General features: G+C 40.7%; 1 protein-coding gene across 1 annotated transcript; it reads left to right on the top strand.

The window, feature by feature from the left end:
• Window positions 1-830: 830 nt before the first annotated feature.
• LOC131961992 (NLR family CARD domain-containing protein 3-like) lies at window positions 831-21,628 on the top strand. Its single transcript, XM_059326934.1, has 6 exons — window positions 831-883; window positions 2,395-2,532; window positions 3,498-3,700; window positions 3,867-6,021; window positions 12,478-12,654; window positions 21,270-21,628. The coding sequence occupies exons 2-6, from the start codon at window positions 2,405-2,407 to the stop codon at window positions 21,487-21,489; spliced, it is 2,883 nt and encodes a 960-aa protein (XP_059182917.1). The 5' UTR covers window positions 831-883; window positions 2,395-2,404; the 3' UTR covers window positions 21,490-21,628.
• Window positions 21,629-22,759: the final 1,131 nt, after the last annotated feature.

Genomic DNA, 22,759 nt, shown 5'->3' with positions numbered 1-22,759 from the left:
GGGTGTGTTGGCAGAACTCCACCGCTCGATCTCTACTGCACTGACTCTCCAAAGACGTCACCAGAACAAGATGGCAGTGGCTGCATCCTCAGGCTTTCTGTCAAACACAAGACAGGAGGCCAATGTGAGGAGAAGGTAAGAAAGGTTTCTGCAGCTCTGCTTGTTTAGCATGAGGCTAAAACACAACACAACAAAATCTTTTTTATTGCCAAGAAGCTTTTCACATAGAAGGAATTTTCTTTTTAGTTCAAACTCAAAGTAGTTCTACTCTGACCCACTGGCAGGCAGCTGGGCTTTAACAGGTTAAATATGTCGTCTTTGTAGAGTTCTCTCCTTCAGTTTATGTCTAAAAGAATCAGCAAATGTTTGAAACAACATCTCAACTTGTTTGGAATCAGGATCGTACATAACAGACCAAAAGGTCAAGCAGTTTGTAGAAGTTGAAGTGTTTTGAAGGACCTATCCATCTTATTTTTGAGTCCTATGGAATAAATCCACCTGTTTGAGGATTGTAATCTGCAGAAGGTAAATACATGTGTGTATTTTTAATTTTGTACCAATTTGATGTTTTTGGCTTAAAATCTGTTTTTTCTTTTCCTTTGATTGGAGTTCAGCTTTGTGCACCAAAATTCAGCAGAGGCTTTCTTTTCTCTTGTTCCTCCCATTCTCATAGAAAGCTCAGTATTTGTTAGACTGATCATGTCTGGTTACATATCTGCTCTATTATAAATACGTGTGTGTGTGTGTGTGTGTGTGTGTGTGGCCACACCCTGCTTGTACCTGTTTGTACATGTCAGATCTGGGTCAGAGGGAGGATCATGAGGAAATGATTAAATGAGGAAGTGTTCAGTCGTCGGTTCAGAGAGCAGAAAGAAGAGATCAGGTGAGTGTTCATCAACATTATTATTATTAATATTGTTATTATTTGACTGTCACACTGTAAACTGTGTGTGTGAGACTTTGACTGAACTTTACTGGCAGTTAAACAAACAGGAAGCTGCCTCAGTGAGCTCACAGTGGAGGACAGACAGAACTCACAGCAAACTGATGAAACTATTCCAGAAAGAAAACACGTTGATGAATTCACTCCAAATATCATTCATAGTTTCTGTAATATTTGAAACATCACTTGTTTTTCATGTCTCAACACGACGACGACTTGTTCAGGAAATGACTGTGTGTGTGTGTGTGTGGCTGTGTGTGTGTGTGTGTGTGTGTGTGTGTGTGTGTATGTGTGTGTGTGTGTGACAGTGAAGGTAATCAGAGTGATTGACCCTTCAGTTACTTTTCAGGTCAAAATTTAACATGAAAAACACATTTAATGTATTAAAAGTGAATACATATTTTCATAATTAAACAGCAGAATGCTGCTGACATGAATTCATTCAATTCTGATACTTTTAGAATGCAGGACTTTTATTGTAAGGTATTAATACTTTTACTGCAGTACAGGATGTGAATACTTCTTCCAGCGCTGGTTGTAACTGTTGCATAATACCTGACAGCCCTGACCTTTGACCTTGGAGCAGTGAATGTCAGCAAGGATCAGTCAGATAAGATCAGATCAGATATTCCTTTATTGACTCTGTGGGGGAAGCTCAGGTGTTGCAGCAGCACAAGTACACAGTTACACAGAAAAGGTTATAAAAAATAGAATAATAAAATGGAATAGAATAAAGATACAAAAAAATAATATAAAATATAAATAATATTAATAATCTTTTGATACAAAAAAGCCCATTAATCCCAGCAATGAAAATATTAATAATAGTAATACATTCGTATGGCGCTTTAAATGGTGCTCAAAGACACTTTACATAATAAAAACTAAAGAAATCTGCTACAACGACTCAGGACAGTAAAGGAAACAACATCAACACTCTCTTTAACAATTTGTTAAAACTATAAACGACTAAGGACAGTGGAAGCAGCAACAGAAAACACAACAACAACAACAACAACAACAACAACGAGGAAAGAGAACGGGGGATAATGGTCCCAGTCTGCTGGTTGTTATGGGTGAGAGGGGTGAGGAAGTTGGTCAGTGGATCTGAGGCTGTGGGGCGGGGAGAGGAAGTGACTTCAGTAGAATTATCTCTACTGTCAGAGTCTGAGCTCACTGCAGGGTTACAACACGCTGAAAAAGTTCTGCTTGATGATTTTATTCTCTGTCTTCTCTCTTTAACAGCGTGTGGCGCTCCGCACTTTTGTCTTCAGATGAATTGAGTTTAGTGTTTAAAAGTGATGAAAGCAGACTCTGCTGTGGTCGGCTCTGACTGGTTTATAGCAGCACTCTGCTCTGGTTTTCTGAGCCCAGTCTGTCTCTGTGAAACACATGAAGGAAATGTGAATGAATAAGAAGTGGAGGACTGACAGGTGTGTTTCTCCTGTCAGACTTGAGAAGATGAGTGATGTGGAGGAGGAGAAGGACGGAGCAGAGTCTGGAGTATTCGGCTCTGAGTCTGTGAAGACTGAGCGCTCCAAAGATCCTCCTCCAGACTTCAGTGATGGACCTGGACCCTCAGACACAAAGTAAGAGACTCTTTCTACTGGATATGAGGAGGCTTCAGCTTCACCAGCTTTTATCCACTTTAAATCCACTTATTCTACTCAAACTACTTCTTTTACAATGAATGAAGAGCAGAAGCTGCTTCCTCTGCACTCCTCCAGCAGCACATGTCACCAACCAGTTTAACTGCTAGAATCAGCTGTGTGTCTTTAACCCATTAAGACCTGAGTCCTCCTAGAAAAAGTCCCTCTAAAAACTCAGCACTGATTCAAAACAACCTCCCAAAACCTGAAGAACTGCACAGAATGTCAACGTTTCCTCATTATTTATTTATCAGCCTCTGATGCAGATAGAGACATGAAATGAAAAACATTTAAAAGCTTAAACCCTTCACTTTAATGTAGAGAATTGCCTTTCTCCTAAAATTCATGAAGATTTAAAAAAGAAATCTATAATCAACATCATAGAAAATGAAAAATGATCACATTTCTCAGCCTCTGTAGCAGGTAGAAATATGAAATAAAAACCTCTGGCTTTAACTCTAAATCATTGTCTTGTGCTGAAAAGCATGACATTTTTTTTTAAAAAACATCAATAAACAACAACAAAACAGTATTACCCTGTGACAGCCAGAGAGCAATAACTGTTTGTTGACAGTGCAGCAGTTAGTCTGTCTTCATCCTGCTGTAACTACAGATGTGGAGCAGCAGGTCTGAAGGCTCTTAATACTCTGGGTCACTCGTCTCTCGCTGTCCTTCATAGAGACATGAATGTTTTGCATCATGATCTTGTTTCCATCATAAATGATGGAAGCGTCCATGAGAGCACGCTGACTGACAGCAACCAGAACAGCAGGTGGTGTCTGTGACTGCGACCTTTCACCTCCAAACACTCAGGAGATGTGGCAGCTTTCTGCTGTGTTGGTGAAATATTTTGCTACATAATCATGAAAGTTTTCTTTTCAAACTAAATGTCTTTGTGTCCACAGAGAGGAGGAGGAGAAGAAGAGGAGGCTTGTTTGTGAGGAGGAGCAGCCGTCCTGCTGTGCTTCCTGTCAGGACGTCCTGAAGGATCCCGTCTCTACCAGCTGTGGACACTGGTTCTGCAGACGGTGCATCAGCTCATACTGGGACCAGTCTGCTCCACCAGGAGACTCCTCCTGTCCCCAGTGTGGAAAAAGACCCAGAACCAGTAAGACTGTCCCTCTGTCTGCTGATGTCTTCATGTCTGAAAACAGGATTCTTCTTGTGTTGCAGCATTTGTTACATTTTAAAAATCTCCTTCTCTTTTTATTCTAAAATCTTTGTTTGGGACTGAAGACACAATTTATAATTAGAGCTTCTTTATTGTCTTACAGGGGACGTTGGTCTGCAGGAGGTTTTAGATGAACATAAGATCAGTCTGAGGAGGAGATGTGAACGTGTGACTGAAGGAAGTGATGCAACAGGAAGTGGAACCCTCCTCAAGAGGATCTACACTGAGCTCTACATCACAGAGGGACAGAGTGAAGAGGTTAATACCCAACATGAGGTGAGGCAGCTGGAGACAGCTTCCAAGAAGAAGACCGTCCACGACGCTCCAATCAGGTGCCAGGACATCTTTAAAGCCTTACCTGACCAACAGGGACCCATCAGAGTGGTTCTGACGAACGGCGTCGCTGGCGTTGGAAAAACCTTCTTGGTGCAGAAGTTCAGTCTGGACTGGGCAGAGGGTTTGGAGAACCAAGATGGCAGTGTGGTGATTCTGCTTTCGTTCAGGGAGCTGAACTTGATCAGAGATGAGCAGTACAGTCTTCTGGAGCTGCTCCATGTTTTCCATCCAACATTACAGAAGGTCCCAGCAGAGAAGCTCGCCGTCTCTAAACTTCTGTTCATCTTTGACGGCCTGGATGAAAGCAGACTTTCTCTGGATTTCACCAACAAGGAGGTTGTGTCTGATGTCACACAGAAGTCATCGGTCAACGTGCTGCTGACAAACCTCATCGAGGGGAATCTGCTTCCCTCGGCTCTCGTCTGGATAACTTCCCGACCCGCGGCGGCCAATCAGATCCCTCCTGAGTGTGTCGACAGGGTGACAGAAGTACGAGGCTTCACTGACGCCCAGAAGGAGGAGTACTTCAGGAGGAGGGTCAGTGATGAAGAGCGCTCCAGCACAATCATCTCACACATCCAGACATCCAGGAGCCTCCACATCATGTGTCTGATCCCAGTCTTCTGCTGGATCACTGCTACAGTTCTGGACCACATGTTGACTACAGAGCAGAGAGGAGAGCTGCCCAAGACCCTGACTGACCTGTACTCACACTTCCTGCTGGTTCAGACCAAGAAGAAGAAGCAGAAGTATGATGAGGGACATGAGACGAGTCCACAGGAGCTGATGGAGGCTGACAGAGAAGTTCTTCTGAAGCTGGGGAGGCTGGCATTTGAACAGCTGCAGGAAGGAAACATCATGTTCTACCAAGAAGACCTGGAGCGCTGTGGTCTCCATGTCACAGAGGCCTCGGTGTACTCAGGAGTTTGTACAGAGATCTTCAGAAGAGAGAGTGTGATCTTCCAGAAAACAGTCTACTGCTTCGTTCATCTGAGCATTCAGGAGTTTCTGGCTGCAGTCTACATGTTCCACTGTTACACCACCAGGAACACAGAGGTACTGAAGGCCTTTCTGGGGAAAGACTGGGACAAAAAAAAGAGTTACCTGCCCTCGCATGACTTCGTGAGTGATGAAGCAGAAGAAGACGAAGAAGGAGAAGAAGATGGAGAAGAAGACGAAGGAGAAGAAGAAGGAGAAGAAGAAGGAGAAGAAGACGAAGAAGAAGATGAAGGAGAAGAAGAAGACAAAGAAGAAGATGAAGGAGAAGAAGAAGACGAAGAAGAAGACGAAAAAGAAGATGAAGGAGAAGAAGAAGATGAAGAAGAAGACAAAGAAGAAGATGAAGGAGAAGAAGAAGACGAAGAAGAAGACGAAAAAGAAGATGAAGGAGAAGAAGAAGACGAAGAAGAAGATGAAGGAGAAGAAGAAGACGAAAAAGATGATGATGATGATTACCCATCTCTGGATGAATTCCTGAGGAGAGCCATGGAGAAATCCCTTGAAAGTGAAAATGGCCACCTGGACCTGTTTGTCCGCTTCCTTCATGGCCTCTCTCTGGAGTCCAACCAGAGACTGTTAGGAGGCCTGCTGGGTCAGACAGACAACAGTCCAGAAGTCATCCAGAGAGCCATCAACAACCTGAAGGAGATGAACACTGAGGAGATCTCTCCTGACAGAAGCATCAACATCTTCCACTGTCTGACGGAGATGAACGACCTCTCAGTCCATCAGGAGATCCAAGAGTTCCTGAAGTCAGAGAACAGATCAAAGAAGGAACTCTCTGAGATCCACTGCTCAGCTCTGGCCTACATGCTGCAGATGTCAGAGGAGGTTCTGGATGAGTTCGACCTGAGGAACTACAACACATCATACGAGGGACGACTGAGACTGATTCCAGCTGTGAGGAACTGCAGAAAGGCTCAGTAAGTCCAGATGTGATTATCATTATAAATCAGTATAGTGGGGCGGATTAGCTCAATATTTTACAACAATCGTTCACTTTGTGATAAAAGCATGAAATTTGGTAGATGTGTTGGTGAATATGTTTCAAACAAATCTGGATATTGGGCCACCTCAAAAGCGCCCCCTAGTGGCCGTGGCAGGCATTTGTTATAAAAATAAATCAATGATGAATAAAAACTGCCCTTTTAATAATACCAACTGGTGATGAATTGTATATTGTTGGAAAGCCTGATTAGTCACCTTTACAACGAGGTACAGCTTGTAAGGATCGTGCATTCATGGAATGAGCAACGGGGCTAAACGTGTGGGGAGCACCCCCCAAAAATGTGCATCCCCTGTGTAGTGGGGCGGATTAGCTGAACAATCGTTCATTTTGTGATAAAAGCATCAAATTTGGTACACTCATTGCTGAATACATGTTTAATGAATCTGGATATTGGGCCATTGCAAAAAAAATTCTGATGGCTGTGGCGGCCATTTTAAAAAATGGCCATTTAAAAGCGGCCATTTTTAAAAATGGCCGCCGGTGGTTACTGGCGAGGAATGCTTTGCCTACCCTACAGCTGCTGTTTCATGTTTTCAGCACCACAAATATAATTTAGAGACATGTTAAAGTGACAAAAGCTTTATTACAGTCTCATAGAAAAGAACATTAACTTTGTATAACATTTTATTAGGTCTTGATATTCCCATTCACAGGCTACGGCCTCCTCTTTGGCTTGTATTCTTCTGTTGCTCCTTAAAAAGAAAAAATAATTTTCAATATTGTATGACCTGCAACAATAAAAACAAAACACATTTAGACAGAGAAAAAAATCATACATTTTAAAAATTCTACTAGGGTTACTTGTAGCAGGTTACTCTTTCTGGCAAAATCCTTGTACTGAGGTGTGTGACTTAGTCAGGCGGCTTAGCCAAATAAAGGGGACACGCCGGACAAGAGCACCACATTTTTTCCACATACTCTCTATCATTATAGGTTTAAATTTTAAGTAGGAGCCACTTCATCAAGATTGCGGTGATGGCAGCCATATAAAGTCTATGAGAAATGCTATATCTTCCAATCCACTTAGAAGGTCAATCTTGGTGTCAAAATATACATTTTCTGGGTCAAAGAATCATTTAAAGCTATTGAGAATATCACTAGATGATTATTTGATCAAATAGATATGTTCATTTTCACTCAGACTGGGCAACTCGCTTCAAGTGCTGCAGCAGGGAATCCTGAGTTGAAAATGTTTGGAATCAATGTTCATGGGAGAGTACGGATTAGCTGCCATGTACACTGCTCAAAAAAATCAAGGGTATGCTTTCATCTCATGTCAGATCTTGATCAACAAATTATTTACAGTGAGTCATCTAGTGATATTCTCAATAGCTTTAAATGATTCTTTGACCCAGAAAATGTAGATTTTGACACCAAGATTGACCTTCTAAGTGGCTTGGAAGATATATTGGTTCTCATAGACTTTATATGGCTGCCATCTCCGATCAGCAATCTTGATGAAGTGGCTCCTACCAAAAGTTGAAACCTTTGGTGATAGAGAGCATGTGGAAACATTTTGGTGCTTTTGTCCGGCGTCTCCCCTTTCTTCTCAAATCTGGTCCTAAGCCGCCTGACTAACTGTGATGGAGTTATAAAATATATTTAAAAAAAGAAAAAAAGAACCACATGGGCAAAGGAGACATATGACATATAGTGTGTGTGTGCCTGTGTGTGTGTGTGTGTGTGTGTGCAGAGAGGGATGTCCACATTCCACAGGACATAATTTAACAGTGTCTTATTAAGCTTTCACACCCAACAGCCACTGATACATGTTCCAAGCTAACTAGCTAGCTTAAGTACCTATTTTTGCTATCTTGCTAGTTTACTTTTCCGCCAAGGCCCATGATGATTGTTTTTCTCTTTAGCCTTTATGATGTTCATAGCATATTTTATTCATAATTATAACAGGTGAAATAAAATATTTAGACATACCTTGATGGACAGTCCACTGCTTGTCCCAGGAAGCAAATGCTAGCTAGCTCATTTGCTAGCTAGCTCGATGGCTAGCCCGATTGTGGTGGGGCAGGAAAAATAACTGAAAGAGTGTCTAACTGGATTTTTGTTAATTTAATATGTGTATTTACATTTTTTAATTTACGTTTGTATATTTAGTTTAAGTTTTTTAAATATTTTAAGAAATAATTTAAATATTTTTAGTAATTTTAAAGATAATTTTTTTGGCATTTTACATGCTTTATTGAAAGAGAGAGACAGATAGAAAGGGGGTGACAGAGGGGAGGACATGCGGTAAAGGGAGCTCAGGCCGGATTCGAACCCGGCTCCACCGCAGCGAGGACTGTAGCCTCTATACATGGGGCGCCCGTGTAACCCACTACGCTACGGACCGCCAATATTTTTAGTAATTTTAACGAAGAAAATGACTGCTATGGCCACTAGGGGGCGAATTTGCGATGGCCTAATATACAGATTTGTTTGAAACATATCCACCAACACATCCACCAAATTGTGTGCTTCTATCACAAAATAAACAATTCTTGTGATTTATTAAGCTAATCCGCCCCACAGGGGATGCACATTTTTGGGGGGTGCTACCCACACGTTTAGCCCCGTTGCTCATTCCATGAATGCATGATCCTTACAAGCTGTACCTCGTTGTAAAGGTGACTAATCAGGCTTTCCAACAATATACAATTCATCACCAGTTGGTATTATTAAAAGGGCAGTTTTTATTCATCATTGATTTATTTGTATAACAAATGCCTGCCACGGCCACTAGGGGGCGCTTTTGAGGTGGCCCAATATCCAGATTTGTTTGAAACATATTCACCAACACATCTACCAAATTTCATGCTTTTATCACAAAGTGAACGATTGTTCAGCTAATCCGCCCCACTAGTATAGATTAATAGTGCTATTACTTTTCTCCACGTAATACAAATTTTTCACAATGTAAGTTGTAACAAAAATTTTGCATTGAAGTGAATGGGACAGCTGAAAAAAAATGAGCGAGAAGGAACAATAATTGGAGATTTTTAAACGTCTACTTCTCCGGCATAATTTCACCTAGAGACTCCATTTAAACTTTAAACAGTAGACACAAGTCTTGTGTATCGGTGTATTAATCCACGTTTCGATAGGTCATATAGTTTTTTATCAATCCCTGTTCAATGACCATGATCATTTTTAGAGAAATTCTGAGATTATAATGGGTGTGTATTGCATGGAATGTTCGTGTCAAAGTGTGTGACATCATCACCAGAGTGTAGAGGGAGAGAAAAAACTGTCAAAAAATAAATTTGAAAACTGCGCTCCAGGCCGCAAATTCCGCTACAGAAATAATTTATACATAGAAACGTAGGAAAATTAGTCTTCTCCCTCACAATCCTCTGGTAAAGCTGTCACTCTTACAAAGCTATTTGTTCATTTTTCTTTACAAAAAACATATGTAGACGTTCAGGAAGAACTCAGGACGCTCAAAGTGAAGTCGGATCAATGATAGGTATTATGGTTTTGCCAAAAAATGCTTTCTGTTCGAGGCCAGAAATTCCAGTTTGTCCACTTCTGGCTGCAGTCACTGTTCCGGAACATTCGACAGGTGGCAGTTAATTCTGTTGATTGCTCTGCTCTGATTGCCTTTGATCCTTTGAAATGATTACAGTTACAGATACACGCACGCACGCACGCACGCACACACACTCCTCCAGATACAGATGCTTCACACACACACACACACACACACACACACATACACACACAGGTAACTTTGTGATTTTATTTACATACACACACTCCTCCAGATACATTTTTCACACACACACACACACTGTAACGTGAGCTGGTGTAGGCGGAGAGGCTAGCAGTTAGCCTTAGCAGAAGCTCCGGATAGCAGGTTAGCTTGGAGACGACAGACACAGAAGTGGGGATTTCCACACGGCGGCTTTATTATACATAGTGTAAACATAGACCATACAAAGCCAGGTCTCCACGGCGCTACGCTACGTGCACTAACCATACAAGAAATACAGTGGGTATACAGCTCAACCAACACCAACTCGTTACCATATTTTGAGAGTTCTCTTCGGAGGGAAGTCCACAGAGCAAGAGGCATGGTAAATGACCAAGGTGGCTCTGTATAACCACCTAAACAGGGAAGAGGTGTCGCCCCCTTGTGGCGCTATACTGTACTACAGTACACATCTATACTGACTGTTACAACACACACACAGTTGCTGTATAAATAAATACTTGAAAAGGAATGCTTGTTGTAGGTGTGCTCCTTGTATATTATATAGTATCATAACATTACTAGTATTAATTGTTTGAAATCTCTGAAGAATCTCATCATAGTGCACACACACCGGCAGTAGCCCCCGTGGCCCTTTCAGAATTTCCCCAGAGGAAATTTTCTAGTTCTTATTAATATTCTTCTTATTAAAGTGCAGATGAACTGAAGCAGCCACTGTGACAGTGATGTGATGAGGCTGAATGCTATAACAGTGATTTGGTAGCATAAGTAGAGAATAATAATCCATTCTGTGTAAAGTTTAACATTAGCATTAGCCACATTAGCAGACAGATTGTGACAGACAGAAAGTGTTGTTTTCTGTCTGTGGTTGGTGTAGAGAAGAGAAGCAGCAGGAAATGAACAGCTTCCATCAATAACAGAGTTCTGATGAGTTTATTAGAGCACAATGGTCCAGTTCAGACTTTTTAAGACATCTCATACACACATGACACAACAATTCAACTATAACTTTGTTCACTGTGTTGCTACATACATTTTAGTCCCAAAATATTGACAGATATGAATATTTACTGCTGTACAGGTCTGATGCTGTAAATGAAGCTGACAGAAGCTGGAAGCTAACAAAGAGATCTAAACATGGTTTTCTAGTGAATACGTGGACCATAGCACCCTAGTGGCTTGGTTACGCCACCTAGTTGGCATCTGTGGTACTGCGTTGGAGTGGTTCAAGTCCTATCTGACTGACAGAAGTTTAAGTGTAAGCCTTGGTACCTCGGAGTCCAGCCCCGCTCCACTGCTGTATGGGGTTCCACATGGGTCGATCTTAGGGCCCCTGCTTTTTTCTTTGTATTTACTGCCTTTGGGCTCCATTTTGAGAAAGCACGGCATCCCTTTTCACTGCTACGCTGACGACAGTCAGATATACGTGCCGCTGAAGAAAAAAGATGTCTTCTCTCTCACACCGCTCCTGTCTTGTCTCAGAGACATCAAGGCCTGGATGGCCTTGAACTTTTTAAATTTTAATGAGAAGAGAAGAAAACAGAAGTGATGGTGTTTGGCCCTAGTGGCTCTTGTGTGACCCCTCCTGTTGACTTGGGCCCTCTGGCAGATTTTTTAAGACCGACTGTTTCAAATTTAGGTTTTAAGATGGACAGTGATTTTAAATTAGATCGTCAGATTAGTGCTGTTGTGAGGTCCAGCTTTTTCCACATCAGGCAGCTGGCTGAGGTGAAGCCTTTCCTCACGCACAAGCATTTTGAAACAGTAAGCCATGCCTTCGTTACATCTCGGCTGGATTACTGTAACTCTTTGTGCTTTGGAGTCAGCCAGTCCTCCCTCGCACGGCTCCAGTTAGTGCAGAACGCGGCTGCTCGCCTCTTAACTGGAGTTCGTAAGAGGGAGCACATAACTCCCATCCTGGCCTCCCTCCACTGGCTGCCTGTGCATTTTAGAGTCCATTTTAAGATTCTTTTATTTGTTGTTAAATCTTTAAATGGTCTCGCCCACTTTACCTCTCTGAGCTCCTCCACCCCTACGCTCCTGCTCGGTGCCTCAGGTCAGCTGATCTGCTGCTCCTGGAGGTACCGAGGTCTAAACGGAAGCTCAGAGGGGACAGATCTTTCTCTGTTGCAGCCCCCAAACTATGGAATGAGCTACCTTTGCACATCAGACAAGCCTCCTCACTGTCCATTTTTAAAACTCATCTTAAAACCTATTTTTATTCCTTGGCTTTTAACCACGCATGAGACTCTGCTCTTGTTTTAGTGTTTTATGGTTTGCTTTTATTTATTGTTTTTTAAATTGTTTTTTAAAAAGCAATGAATCTATTTATTTTAGTGTTTATTCCTGTTTTATTTATTTTATTGTCTCTTGTTCTGTTTGTTTATGTACAGCACTTTGTTGCGGCTGTGGTTGTTTTAAAGTGCTTTACAAATAAAGTTGAGTTGAGTGGAGTAAACTGTGGAGACAGACATGAGATCAGACCAGCTGACAGAGAGATCAGACTTCTAGTTTCATCTCAAACACACTGAGATCAGAGTAGCAGAACCTTTGAAGAGCCAATGTTCATCCAAACAGGTCAAAGGGTTTTATCATCACCTGCATGAAGAACATAGAAAGTGTCCTCTTCCACAATAACATTTTGTCATTTCTCTGTCATGACAGACTTTCTGACTGTGGGCTCTCAGAGACTCACTGTGAAGTCATAGCCTCAGCTCTGAAGTCCAACCCCTCCCATTTGACAGAGCTGGACCTGAGCATCAACAACTACCTGGAGGATTCAGGAGTGAAGCGGCTTTGTGCTGGACTGGAGAGTCCAAACTGCAGACTGGAGACTCTGAGGTCAGTTCACAAACTGTAGATTATGTCCTCTTTTGGTTTATTCTCAGTTCAAATCTTTGACTGATGTTTACATGTTTTGGTCCATATATTTTCTTGATTTTACTGAGCATTAATTTGAAGACATTTAAAGTTTTAATATTTCTGAAGAGAAAGCAGAGAAGTGAAGTGAGGGATCTGAATGAGGTTTTTGAAGATCTGATGATTTGATTGTGAGGAACAAGCTTCATTTATCTTTCTACAACAGAGGGTTGTTTACTCTCTTCTCTCTGAGAACTTTGGATCATAAAGCTCAGTAAAGGTTTAGAAGCTGGATGACATCAAAAGCTGCAGAACTCTTCAACAAACATAAAGTCACATCAGGTTGTGAACGACTCCATCACATTTATAATTTCTAAATGAAAATGAAACATTTTTAAGGTTTTTTCAAATAATCCTTGACCTGACTCCACTGAAACACTCTACTTCTGTGTAAAACTGTCTGAAGTTGATCTGAAACGGATCTCACTCATTCACTCACACTGCTGAAGCTTCACATTAGTCTGAGTGTAGTTGTGTTCTGAAGGGACCACTTCACACTGGCCCTCTTTATCAAACAAGTTTACGACAGAAAGTGAGCGTAAAATGGGCTTACGATCATTTCTACACAAGGCTCGACATTTATTAGTTTGGACGTGAGCGGAGGATCAGATCTCAGAATCTCAGAATCTCAGAAGTCTGAGAATTGATCTTAGACTATTGATGCCTGGAGCTGATCAAACTCTGCCGTGTTTTGTTTTTAATGGTGACAAACCAAAGTATGTTAAGGCTATATTATTCATTACTGAAACCTCATTAAAAACAAATACATAAATACAGTGAAATTCTTTAAACAGAATACTAGCCAAGGCTATTAAATGTTGTTGTCTTCAGCGTCTCCTCCACCAGCGGTTCTGCCCGAATATTTCCATCACCGCTGCCACACGCTCCTCTGACTGGGACAGGATTCTGACTAAATGTAAAGAAGTTAAATATATATCATCATCATCATAATATCAACAATATTTGGATATGATATAGGCTATAAGGCTTTATATATCAGGATGTATAAATTAAATATTCCGACCTCACCAGGAGTTGAATGATCTACTGCTACTCTGCTGACAGCACCACTGATTTCCTTCCTTTTCACTTTTTATGCTGCCAAACAAAACCAGTTTGTTGTTGCAGCTGTTGGACGTCAGAGTTTCACTTTTTCCCTCTGAGAAATTCCTCTTGGAAATAAAACTTACCTTAAAACATTGTTTACCTTCTGGTTGCAACCAAAAAGCTCAGGAAACTTTTAAGGTCCCCTGTAGAACTTGATAATGTAATAAATTCCTGATAATGTAATAACCCCGATAATGTAATAAAAATCTGCACTTGAGTCCATTGAAAATGTAATAAAACCTGATAATGTAATAACTTCCCGATAATGTAATAAAGTGCATTTCCCAATAATGTAATACATTTTTTACCAATAATATAATAAAGTATAACATTAATGGTAGGTTATTACATTATCAGGTTAGCCTTCATTTCGCAAGTCCTGATAATGTAATAATTCCTCAATATTGTAATAATTCAACAGCAGACCACCCATTACTTGGGTTCAAGTGGTGATACTGTGTATAAACTCTAGCTCAAGAGCTCTAGCGCCACCAACAGGTCAAAGTTGAATGTTTATTAACTTTTGACCCGTTCATCCGTTTTTCACTAACGAGGTATCCATGACAACGAATGATTCAACAGCTTCTTGAAATCTAAAGGTGCTTGGCCGTGACAACCAATCACACTTAATGGCTAAGTCGCCAAACAGGAAGTTAGCCCATTTCTCAGCAACCCTTTAACATATCTTAACCAAACTTGTTATATAGAGTCATGACATCATCCTGGGAACACCTAAACAATTTGGTGACCTTTGACATCTAGGGGGCGGTGCAATATCGAAAATGTGTTTTGACTCCTATATCCTCACATAAGTGGATTGCAAACTTATTTTTCAATGTCTGGTGATATTGCCAGACCTCTTAATCTTTAAGTCCCTACAAACAAATTTGAATACCAAATTTGAAGCACTTGCACCAATGCATTCTAGAGATACTGCACTCAAGATTGTCATGGCTGTCAGAGAGCCAAATGATTTTGAATTTGAAAAAGCTGTTTGACATATTTGTTCAACTTGGTCTGAAGATCATACGCCAAGTTTCATGAAGATTGGACAGAATATGTGGCCCCCTAGAGGTCAAAGGTCACCAGATGTTTTGGGTGTCCCCAGTATGATGTCATGAGTCATATGATGATACCATGATGTCATATGTACCAAGTTTGGTTAAGATATGCTAAAGGGTTACTGAGAAATGGGCATTCTTCCTGTTTGGCGACCTCACCATCAAGTTTGATTGGCTGTCACAGCCAAGTGCCTTTGAATTTCAAGAAGATGTTGAATGCATTCGTGTGTCATGGTCTGAAGATCATCTGGGCCAAGTTTAGAGAAGATTAGACAAAATTTGTGATAAGAGAGGCCTTTTAAAGGTTTTTGATCAAATCAAAGATGGCGGAAAATCCAATATGGCCAAAAAACCCCATTGAGGATGCATTGAGCTCGGATTGGCCCAAGGGTTCCAGTGCTACATCCTTTGAGAAAAACGGATGAACGGGTCAAAAGTTAATAAACATTCAACTTTGACCTGATGGTGGCCCTAGAGCTCTTGAGCTAGAGTTGCCTACACAGTAACACTACTTGAACTCAAGTAATGGGTGGTCTGCTGTTAAATTATTACAATATTGGGGAATTATTACATTATCAGGACTTGCGAAATGAAGGCTAACCTGATAATGTAATAACCTCCCATTAATGTTATACTTTATTACATTATTGGTAAAAAAAAGTGTATTACATTATTGGGAAATGCACTTTACTACATTATCAGGAAGTTATTACATTTTTATTACATTATCGGCGTTATTACATTATCGGGAATTTATTACATTTTCAGGTTCTACATCCCCTATTGTGAAAAATGTGTTTTTTGTGGCCTATATATATGTTTTTTAGTCATCCTTCAGGCAGCCAGACCTGCGCATGTGGAAAGCTGAAGCCTCTGCATTGTTTCTGCACCCTCCCCTTTGTCCTTGGGGGCCTTCTACAGCCCGTTTCAATTTGCCTCCAATTCTGACGTAGAAACAGGAGCTGGGAGTGGTTATCGCCGTGGTTGGAAGGAGTTATATCTCAGCACACCTCCCAGCTCCTCTGCTCTCAGTATGTATCACTGTCATTGCTTACTCCGCTTAGCAACTCTGGCTCCAGAGATGTGGAAGGTTAGAGCGAGGGAATCCAACTGTCTGTTGTCAGCTGCAGAAACCAACTGTATGTGTGTCTGTATGCTCTCCCAGTATCAGGATAAAAAGAAACGATGGTTAGTCTTTATTTGACCATAACAACGTTTAGTGTGTCCGGCTGGGCTGCTGCTGCTTCACTGCAGACTGCTGCAATGCCCAGGGGCAGTCCAGCCCGGCTCTACCTCCAAACTGACCCTTAAACATGATCCAGACCCACTGGATGTGACCCAGCAACAGCACATGTACCTTCGGTAAGTGTCTAAATATTATTTAAAGTTTATTAAAAGCAATGTGAAGTTAGCGTTAGCTTCATAGCATGTCTCACTATGCTAACGTGTGCTATCAGCTTGTTAGCGTCACTTTTTTATTTTCTAAATATTACATGAAGCTTTGTTGATGAATCTTGTGTGGCGAGAAAGAGAAGGGGATGTGGTGTTTTAATGGTGTTTAACTGGTTACCACGCGACATACGGTGACATGTGTTTATGTTCACATAATATATACCCGTATTTACGAATATGTAGGATATAACTGCAGACATTCACATATGTGTAAAACACCAGCTCTATTGACCGTATGAAAATGTTTATTAGCAATTTCCCGGCTTGATTTGGCAGAGCTATTCTGCGACACAGACACTTTGTTTTAGCGTCCCACAAGGTCAGTAGTATTGATAACACCACATGTGGTTTTAGATTTAAACTTTTTTTTTCTCTTTAAATTGGATGAAAATGTGCAAGACATCCACAGCCATGATGACTCTGTGTTTCCCACACCGGAGTGTTTTCTATCTGTAAGTGTTGTAAACTTCAGTAAAGTAGATCATGAATTAGACAGTTGAGTTTTATCACCTTCATTTTTCAAACACATTATGACACATTATTCTGTTCTTTCAGTGAAGCCTATTTTATATAAGCCAGAGAAGGTATTGAAGAAGATTGTTGAAAGATGTGGTAAAGCTGAGCCCCCACCATCAGACCTCACCGCTTGTAGCTTTCCAGGTTATTCCAGGTTTCCACATTTATTGTAATGCTGTGCAGATAAATAACAAATAGGCTGTCAAAAATCCTTCTTTTATGTTTTTGTAATGTAATTGCCAGTAACTGTAAAGATCACCAGTACTGGCAGAGTAGAACCCAAAAGCACGACACAGAGACACTAGATCAGCAGGAAACTCAGTTTACTTAAATGTTCAGGCATAAAGGTAAAAACAGAGAGATCAGTCCAAATAGGCAAACAAATCCGACAAGGGGCAGGCAGGTATCCAAAATCCAATAAACAGACAGGTTCAGAACAGGTAGATCAGGCAAAAAAACAGACTAGGGTACGCTGGAAGGCTTGGGTGAAAACACAAGACCATCTGGCAGAGAACAAGTTGAAGTGGACCAGTATAAATACAGAGGAACTAATGAGGGAATGGCCTGCAGGTGACAAGATGAGCAGGGAACCAGGTGAAGGGAATGAACTGATTGCCTGGCAAGTGGGAGTGGCAGGATCTGAAATTACAGGGGAGTTAATGATATGGCATGAAAACAAAATGAACTGAATATAACTAAGAGTTGCTGGAAACCCTGACAGTAAATTACTTTTCTTTTTCTCCAAAGGCTCTACCTGTCTGCCCACTCTACCTGATGGCGAACCGTTCTCTTCAAGATATAAAACTGTGTACTTTTTCTACAAAAGCCCCTTTCATAGTGCCATCCCGCAAATGTCTTGCTATATTACCGGAATGATCTGTGCCGGCTTTTCACCTTAGAGTGTTCATAGTGATTCCACGAAGGCAAAGAGATATTCTGCCCTTTAACAGTGCAGTCCGGCGTTGTGGAAAGAGGTGGGAGGAGACAGTCAGAGCAGCAGCAGTGCTGCACAGTAGCACAGTGCTAATAGGCTAACAGTTAGCTCTGTAGCAGTACAGTGTGTATGTGCTGTTTACTAAACGACCTCTATTTGTTTACAACAAGCATTGGACACTTTGTGGACAATTAGCGACGGCGGTTTATTAACGATCATCGGCGGACACCACGTGTACAGTTAGCATGCTGGTTTGTTTACAATAAGCACAGACACTGTGCAGAGTTAGCCATGGCGGCCGCAGTGAACAGTGATTCGATGACTGTCGGACCAAGTTGGAGGTGTGTGTTAGACATCACACGCAACGTCAAATATCCCGATTCGCCCCGATGACCCGTTCATTGTGGTCCCACTTCCAACAGTCCCACCAGTGTTCCTCCTTTGTGACCTCTGGAGGCGGAAAATGGTGGGATCATTTGATTCCGGCATCCCACTTCGGGCTCATTCATAGTGGAGGCGAGACGTTACAAAGCCGCCAATGTCCCTGCATGACACAGCACTATGAAAGGGGCTATAGTGATAAAGTTACTGGCCTCAAGCCTAGGGCTACCTGGGCCAGTAGCTAGTTTGCTGCACAGTGCACAGTGGGGGTCTGTGAAGCAGTAAGGACAGAGACACGTTTGCGATCAACTTGGCAGCATGTTTTATATTTTGCCGGTCACAAAATGTCATTAACCATTCAACTGGCCTTAAATACACAATTGTAAAAATTTACTGACCTCCTAAGTGAAAGCAAATAATGAAAGTGCCAGCATTGTAGCTGCAAAAATACTTGTATGCGAGGAGAATATCATTGCATAATAACAATGTCAAATGCATGAGAATAATTAAACGAAACAGTTAAATAACAATTATAACACATGAACATATATTTGGCTTTTCTTGATAACTGTTTCAATCTGTTTACATAAGGCAAAATGACATGGTAGCTATGTTATCAACAATTACAGGGCCCCAAAACACCACAAATTTACCACAGTTTAACAGTTAAGTCATGAATCCCAAATGGACTACTTTTAACCAATATATGATAATAAATTCAGTAACATTAATACATATTATTTCCACACTATTAAACATAGCAGATTTAAGCTAGACAATGGAACACACAAACCAATAAACCGACACCTTCTCTGAGTGCCTAATCCAGTCTTATCACTGTCAGAATATGTATGTAACACCTGAGCATTATTCTAACTCATTTCATGGTTTAAACCACATTTAACATACCTGTGAAGCAGTAAGGACAGAGACACGTTATGTGTTTGCGATCAACTTGGCGCCATGTTTTATTCTGCCAGCCACATGACAACACAAGCTGAAGTTGTCTGTCCCCCACCGTGCCTGGTCTAACAGCAACACCTGCTGTCAATAACAGCAAGGTTTCCCCAAAATGTAAGAGGAACTAATGTATGTCTTAGAGGAACTAATTTATCAAGTAGTTTTTAGAAAAAAATAAAATAAGGGGGTTGTCAGTTTTTCTTTCACTTTTAACAGAAGCTATTTTTCCACCCTCTACAATAACACAACGCAAACATTTGTTTTACTCATATTTATTGACATGTACAATATAATTAAAAGTCATGTTGGCAATATTATTTGGCAAATACTTATACTGCACTAAACCTCTCGTCAGCTCTATTAATGTTCACTGCATTCTGTGAAGAGTAAATGTTGAAACATGCTGAAGACCAGGATGACCCACCGTGTATCTGGATGGGTTCTGCAGTTGATTTATTCTTCTTGTAACCTAAGGAATGAAAATGGATAATTAAGTCATTTTTGCAAACTATGAGAACACTTTACTGGTGATTCCAGTTATCTAATTGGGTATTGATATTGGGTATTGATACCTGTGTAGTCTCTGCAGTGCAGATTTTCTTAGACTTTAATGAATGTTCATGTTTGAATGTTTCAAGCTAAAGTTTACATTATAAAGCGTGTTGCATATCAACTTTTTAGCTTTGGCTTGAGCACAGTAATATTAGCTATCAAAGTAAAGTTAGACAGCAAAAGCAGTGTCAAATTCTAAACACCAGCATCAGGCTTTCAACAGGCTAAAAATAAAACAAAAACACACTGAAAAAGTGTGGACACTCCGGCAGGTAACAGGATGTCACTTTTACAGGATAACAGTTACAAATATGTGCTAACGTTACATTTCTTAGCGGCTAATAGCCGTGGCTAACGTTAGCATATACACAGCTGAGGCAAAATAATATGAACGACACAGTCAAACTTAGCTACTGTGCTGACATCCTGCTGTAGCCATTGTGGCAACACTTGAACAGCTGCCTCCTCCTGTCCATGGCCAGAGAACATATATTCTTCTTAGTACACGTAAAGCGATTAGCTGTGCGATGCCATGGCTGCTGGCTGCCGTCTAGTTACTATGATCATGCGCAGTGGAGAGAGTACGTAGCCACCTCCTCCAGAAAACAGGTAGCCAATCAGAGCAGCACCTTATTAACATAGTCTCCCTGCCCCTTAAAAAGGCTTTTCTAGTCAATGAGGCAGAAACTGCCTGTATGAGAAGGCCCATTGTATTACACAATTCAAAATAGCATAATATGGGCCTATAAGTCTGTGCTCCAAATGTAAAATATTTACTGAACTTGTTTGTGTATATACTTTTTATTCATAAACCTCCTTTGCTGTATATTTCTGTAAAATGTCTATTTTGCTCCTGTTGTTATTTGTCACGGTGCACTTTGTTAATAAAGGTGAGTTAAAAAAAAGAAAAGGAAAAAAAATATTTTTTGCCGTAATGCGTCCTTCAGTGTCGTAAACTCTCGGGGCGAGGCCTCTGAACCCAGTCTATAATAGGGCATGATATTTAAATGACATTTGTTTCCAGCCAACCATTCTTACGCTGTGATTGGAGAGATACGTTTTGACAAATCACACATGAACCCTGTCGTAAGACGAAATATATGCTTAGATCTGCGCTGGTTTCTACATTCATTTGATAAATGAAGGCCACTGTGTGGACAGGAATGATTACTGTCAGCAGCAGCTCTCTTAATGTCCACATTGCATGTAGCTGTAAGATAGACTGAACAGATGTGAACCTGTCCTGTTAATCACAGAAAACTACTGAGCTGCCAAACACATTCAAGAGGTCATGTGATCAGCAGAATCATGAGCAGTTTTCAGTCCAACATGTCTGCTTGGATATTGATCTTCTAGTGACTTGACTGAGATCAGCAGCATGTTATTAATCTGTGTCAACATGAATAGCTGTATGAATGTTGTGCTGAGATGATGATGATCCACAATAACACAATGACAAAGTCACAGAAGAGTTCATTGATGAATCAGAATCATTTTGAGCTGCACATTTATAACCTGAACACATCTGATTGGATCATAAATTATTTTATCTGCATCATTTATTCTTTATTCAGATTGAGACGTTGCAGGCTGTCAAAGATCAGCTGTGCTTCTCTGGCCTCAGCTCTGAAGTCCAACCCCTCCCATCTGAGAGAGCTGGACCTGAGAGACAACTACCTGAAGGATTCAGGAGTGAAGCTGCTGTGTGATCTTCTGCAGAGTCCAAACTGCAGACTGGAGACTCTGGGGTTAGACACTATGTTTTCCTCGTGTGCTGAGATGAATATGATGTGAAAGTTGTGTTGACATAAGGCTGATATTATACTGATCCACACTGAGGATCTGAATGCTAAAGTCTGTTTTCTTCTTCACTGGTTTAGTCCATTGACTGTGGCAGAGCAGTGTTGAGCTGCACATTTAAAACCTGAATACAAGAAGAAAAATCTTCTACTGGATCATTCACTCTGAACCTCTGAAACACTTGGTTTTCATCTTACAGTCCCCTTCATTTTTTAAAGATGTCATGATAAAGATTGTATACAAATACAATAAATACATAAAGAATATGTATTTTGACTATCACAAAATAACAACAACATTTAGTGTTTAATAGTGTTGTGCCATATTGCGTTGTTCACAATAATACCGGTATATTTTTTATATGATAAAAAAAAATTAATATTGCGATATTAATAACATTCCTACTTCTTGACGCAGTGACGTCTGCAGGGTTTACCATTAATTTCTCGGATTGTGATGGCCCACCAGAGTCTCATGTGCTGTGCTAATGTCACATTTCAAGCTACTGTTTTTTTGAGTGTGTTGCTGTTGCTGTTGCTCAGCAGAGTGTATGTCACCCGTCACTCAGTCAAAACCCCGACCCACCCCTCCGTCCTCCTCCGAGACATGCAGCGCATTAACGCACTTGCACACATTCAGTGAATTTACCGAGCTACCCTCCCCACTTCTCCGCTTCCAAACAATTCCAGCATGATAGCGAAACCTGCCTACCTTTCTGTATCAGTCCTTTCCCCATATTATCTCTCCGTGTGCGTGTGCCAGACTAAATACTAGCAACCTGTACGGGCCGGTCAAAGGTCCAAACACACTGTAGCATACGCCAGTGACTAGCCGCGAGCTAACAATTGCTAACAATTAAAGTTGTTCTAATCACAAAAAACTTAACAATAAAGATTCTATCACTATCACTGTATGTCCTTACTGTAAAAAAATGTTATGTGAGTTTGCTCTCGTTTAGCTTTCGAAGTGCACAAGATGCATTTTGCTAATACTTCCATTTTGCACTGAAGAGTCAAGAGTATTTTTTTGTATTTGGCAACTGTTGAGATTTGCACTTTACATGATATTTTAGATTCATGGTTGACTTTTATGTTGTTGTATGATTTTTATTTATTTAAACTAAATAAGAAAAAGACTAAAAAAGTCATATTTTCTACATACATTCTACAAGAATATCGTTATTGCAAAAATACCCTGAAATATTGTGATATTCTTTAAGGACCATATCGCCCATCCATAATGTTTACAAATCTTTTATTGAGTT

Source organism: Centropristis striata, chromosome 23, assembly GCF_030273125.1.
Source record: "Centropristis striata isolate RG_2023a ecotype Rhode Island chromosome 23, C.striata_1.0, whole genome shotgun sequence".
Lineage (NCBI taxonomy): Eukaryota > Metazoa > Chordata > Actinopteri > Perciformes > Serranidae > Centropristis > Centropristis striata.
Note: the sequence above shows the minus strand (reverse complement) of the source record. Positions and strands in the feature narration are given on the sequence as shown.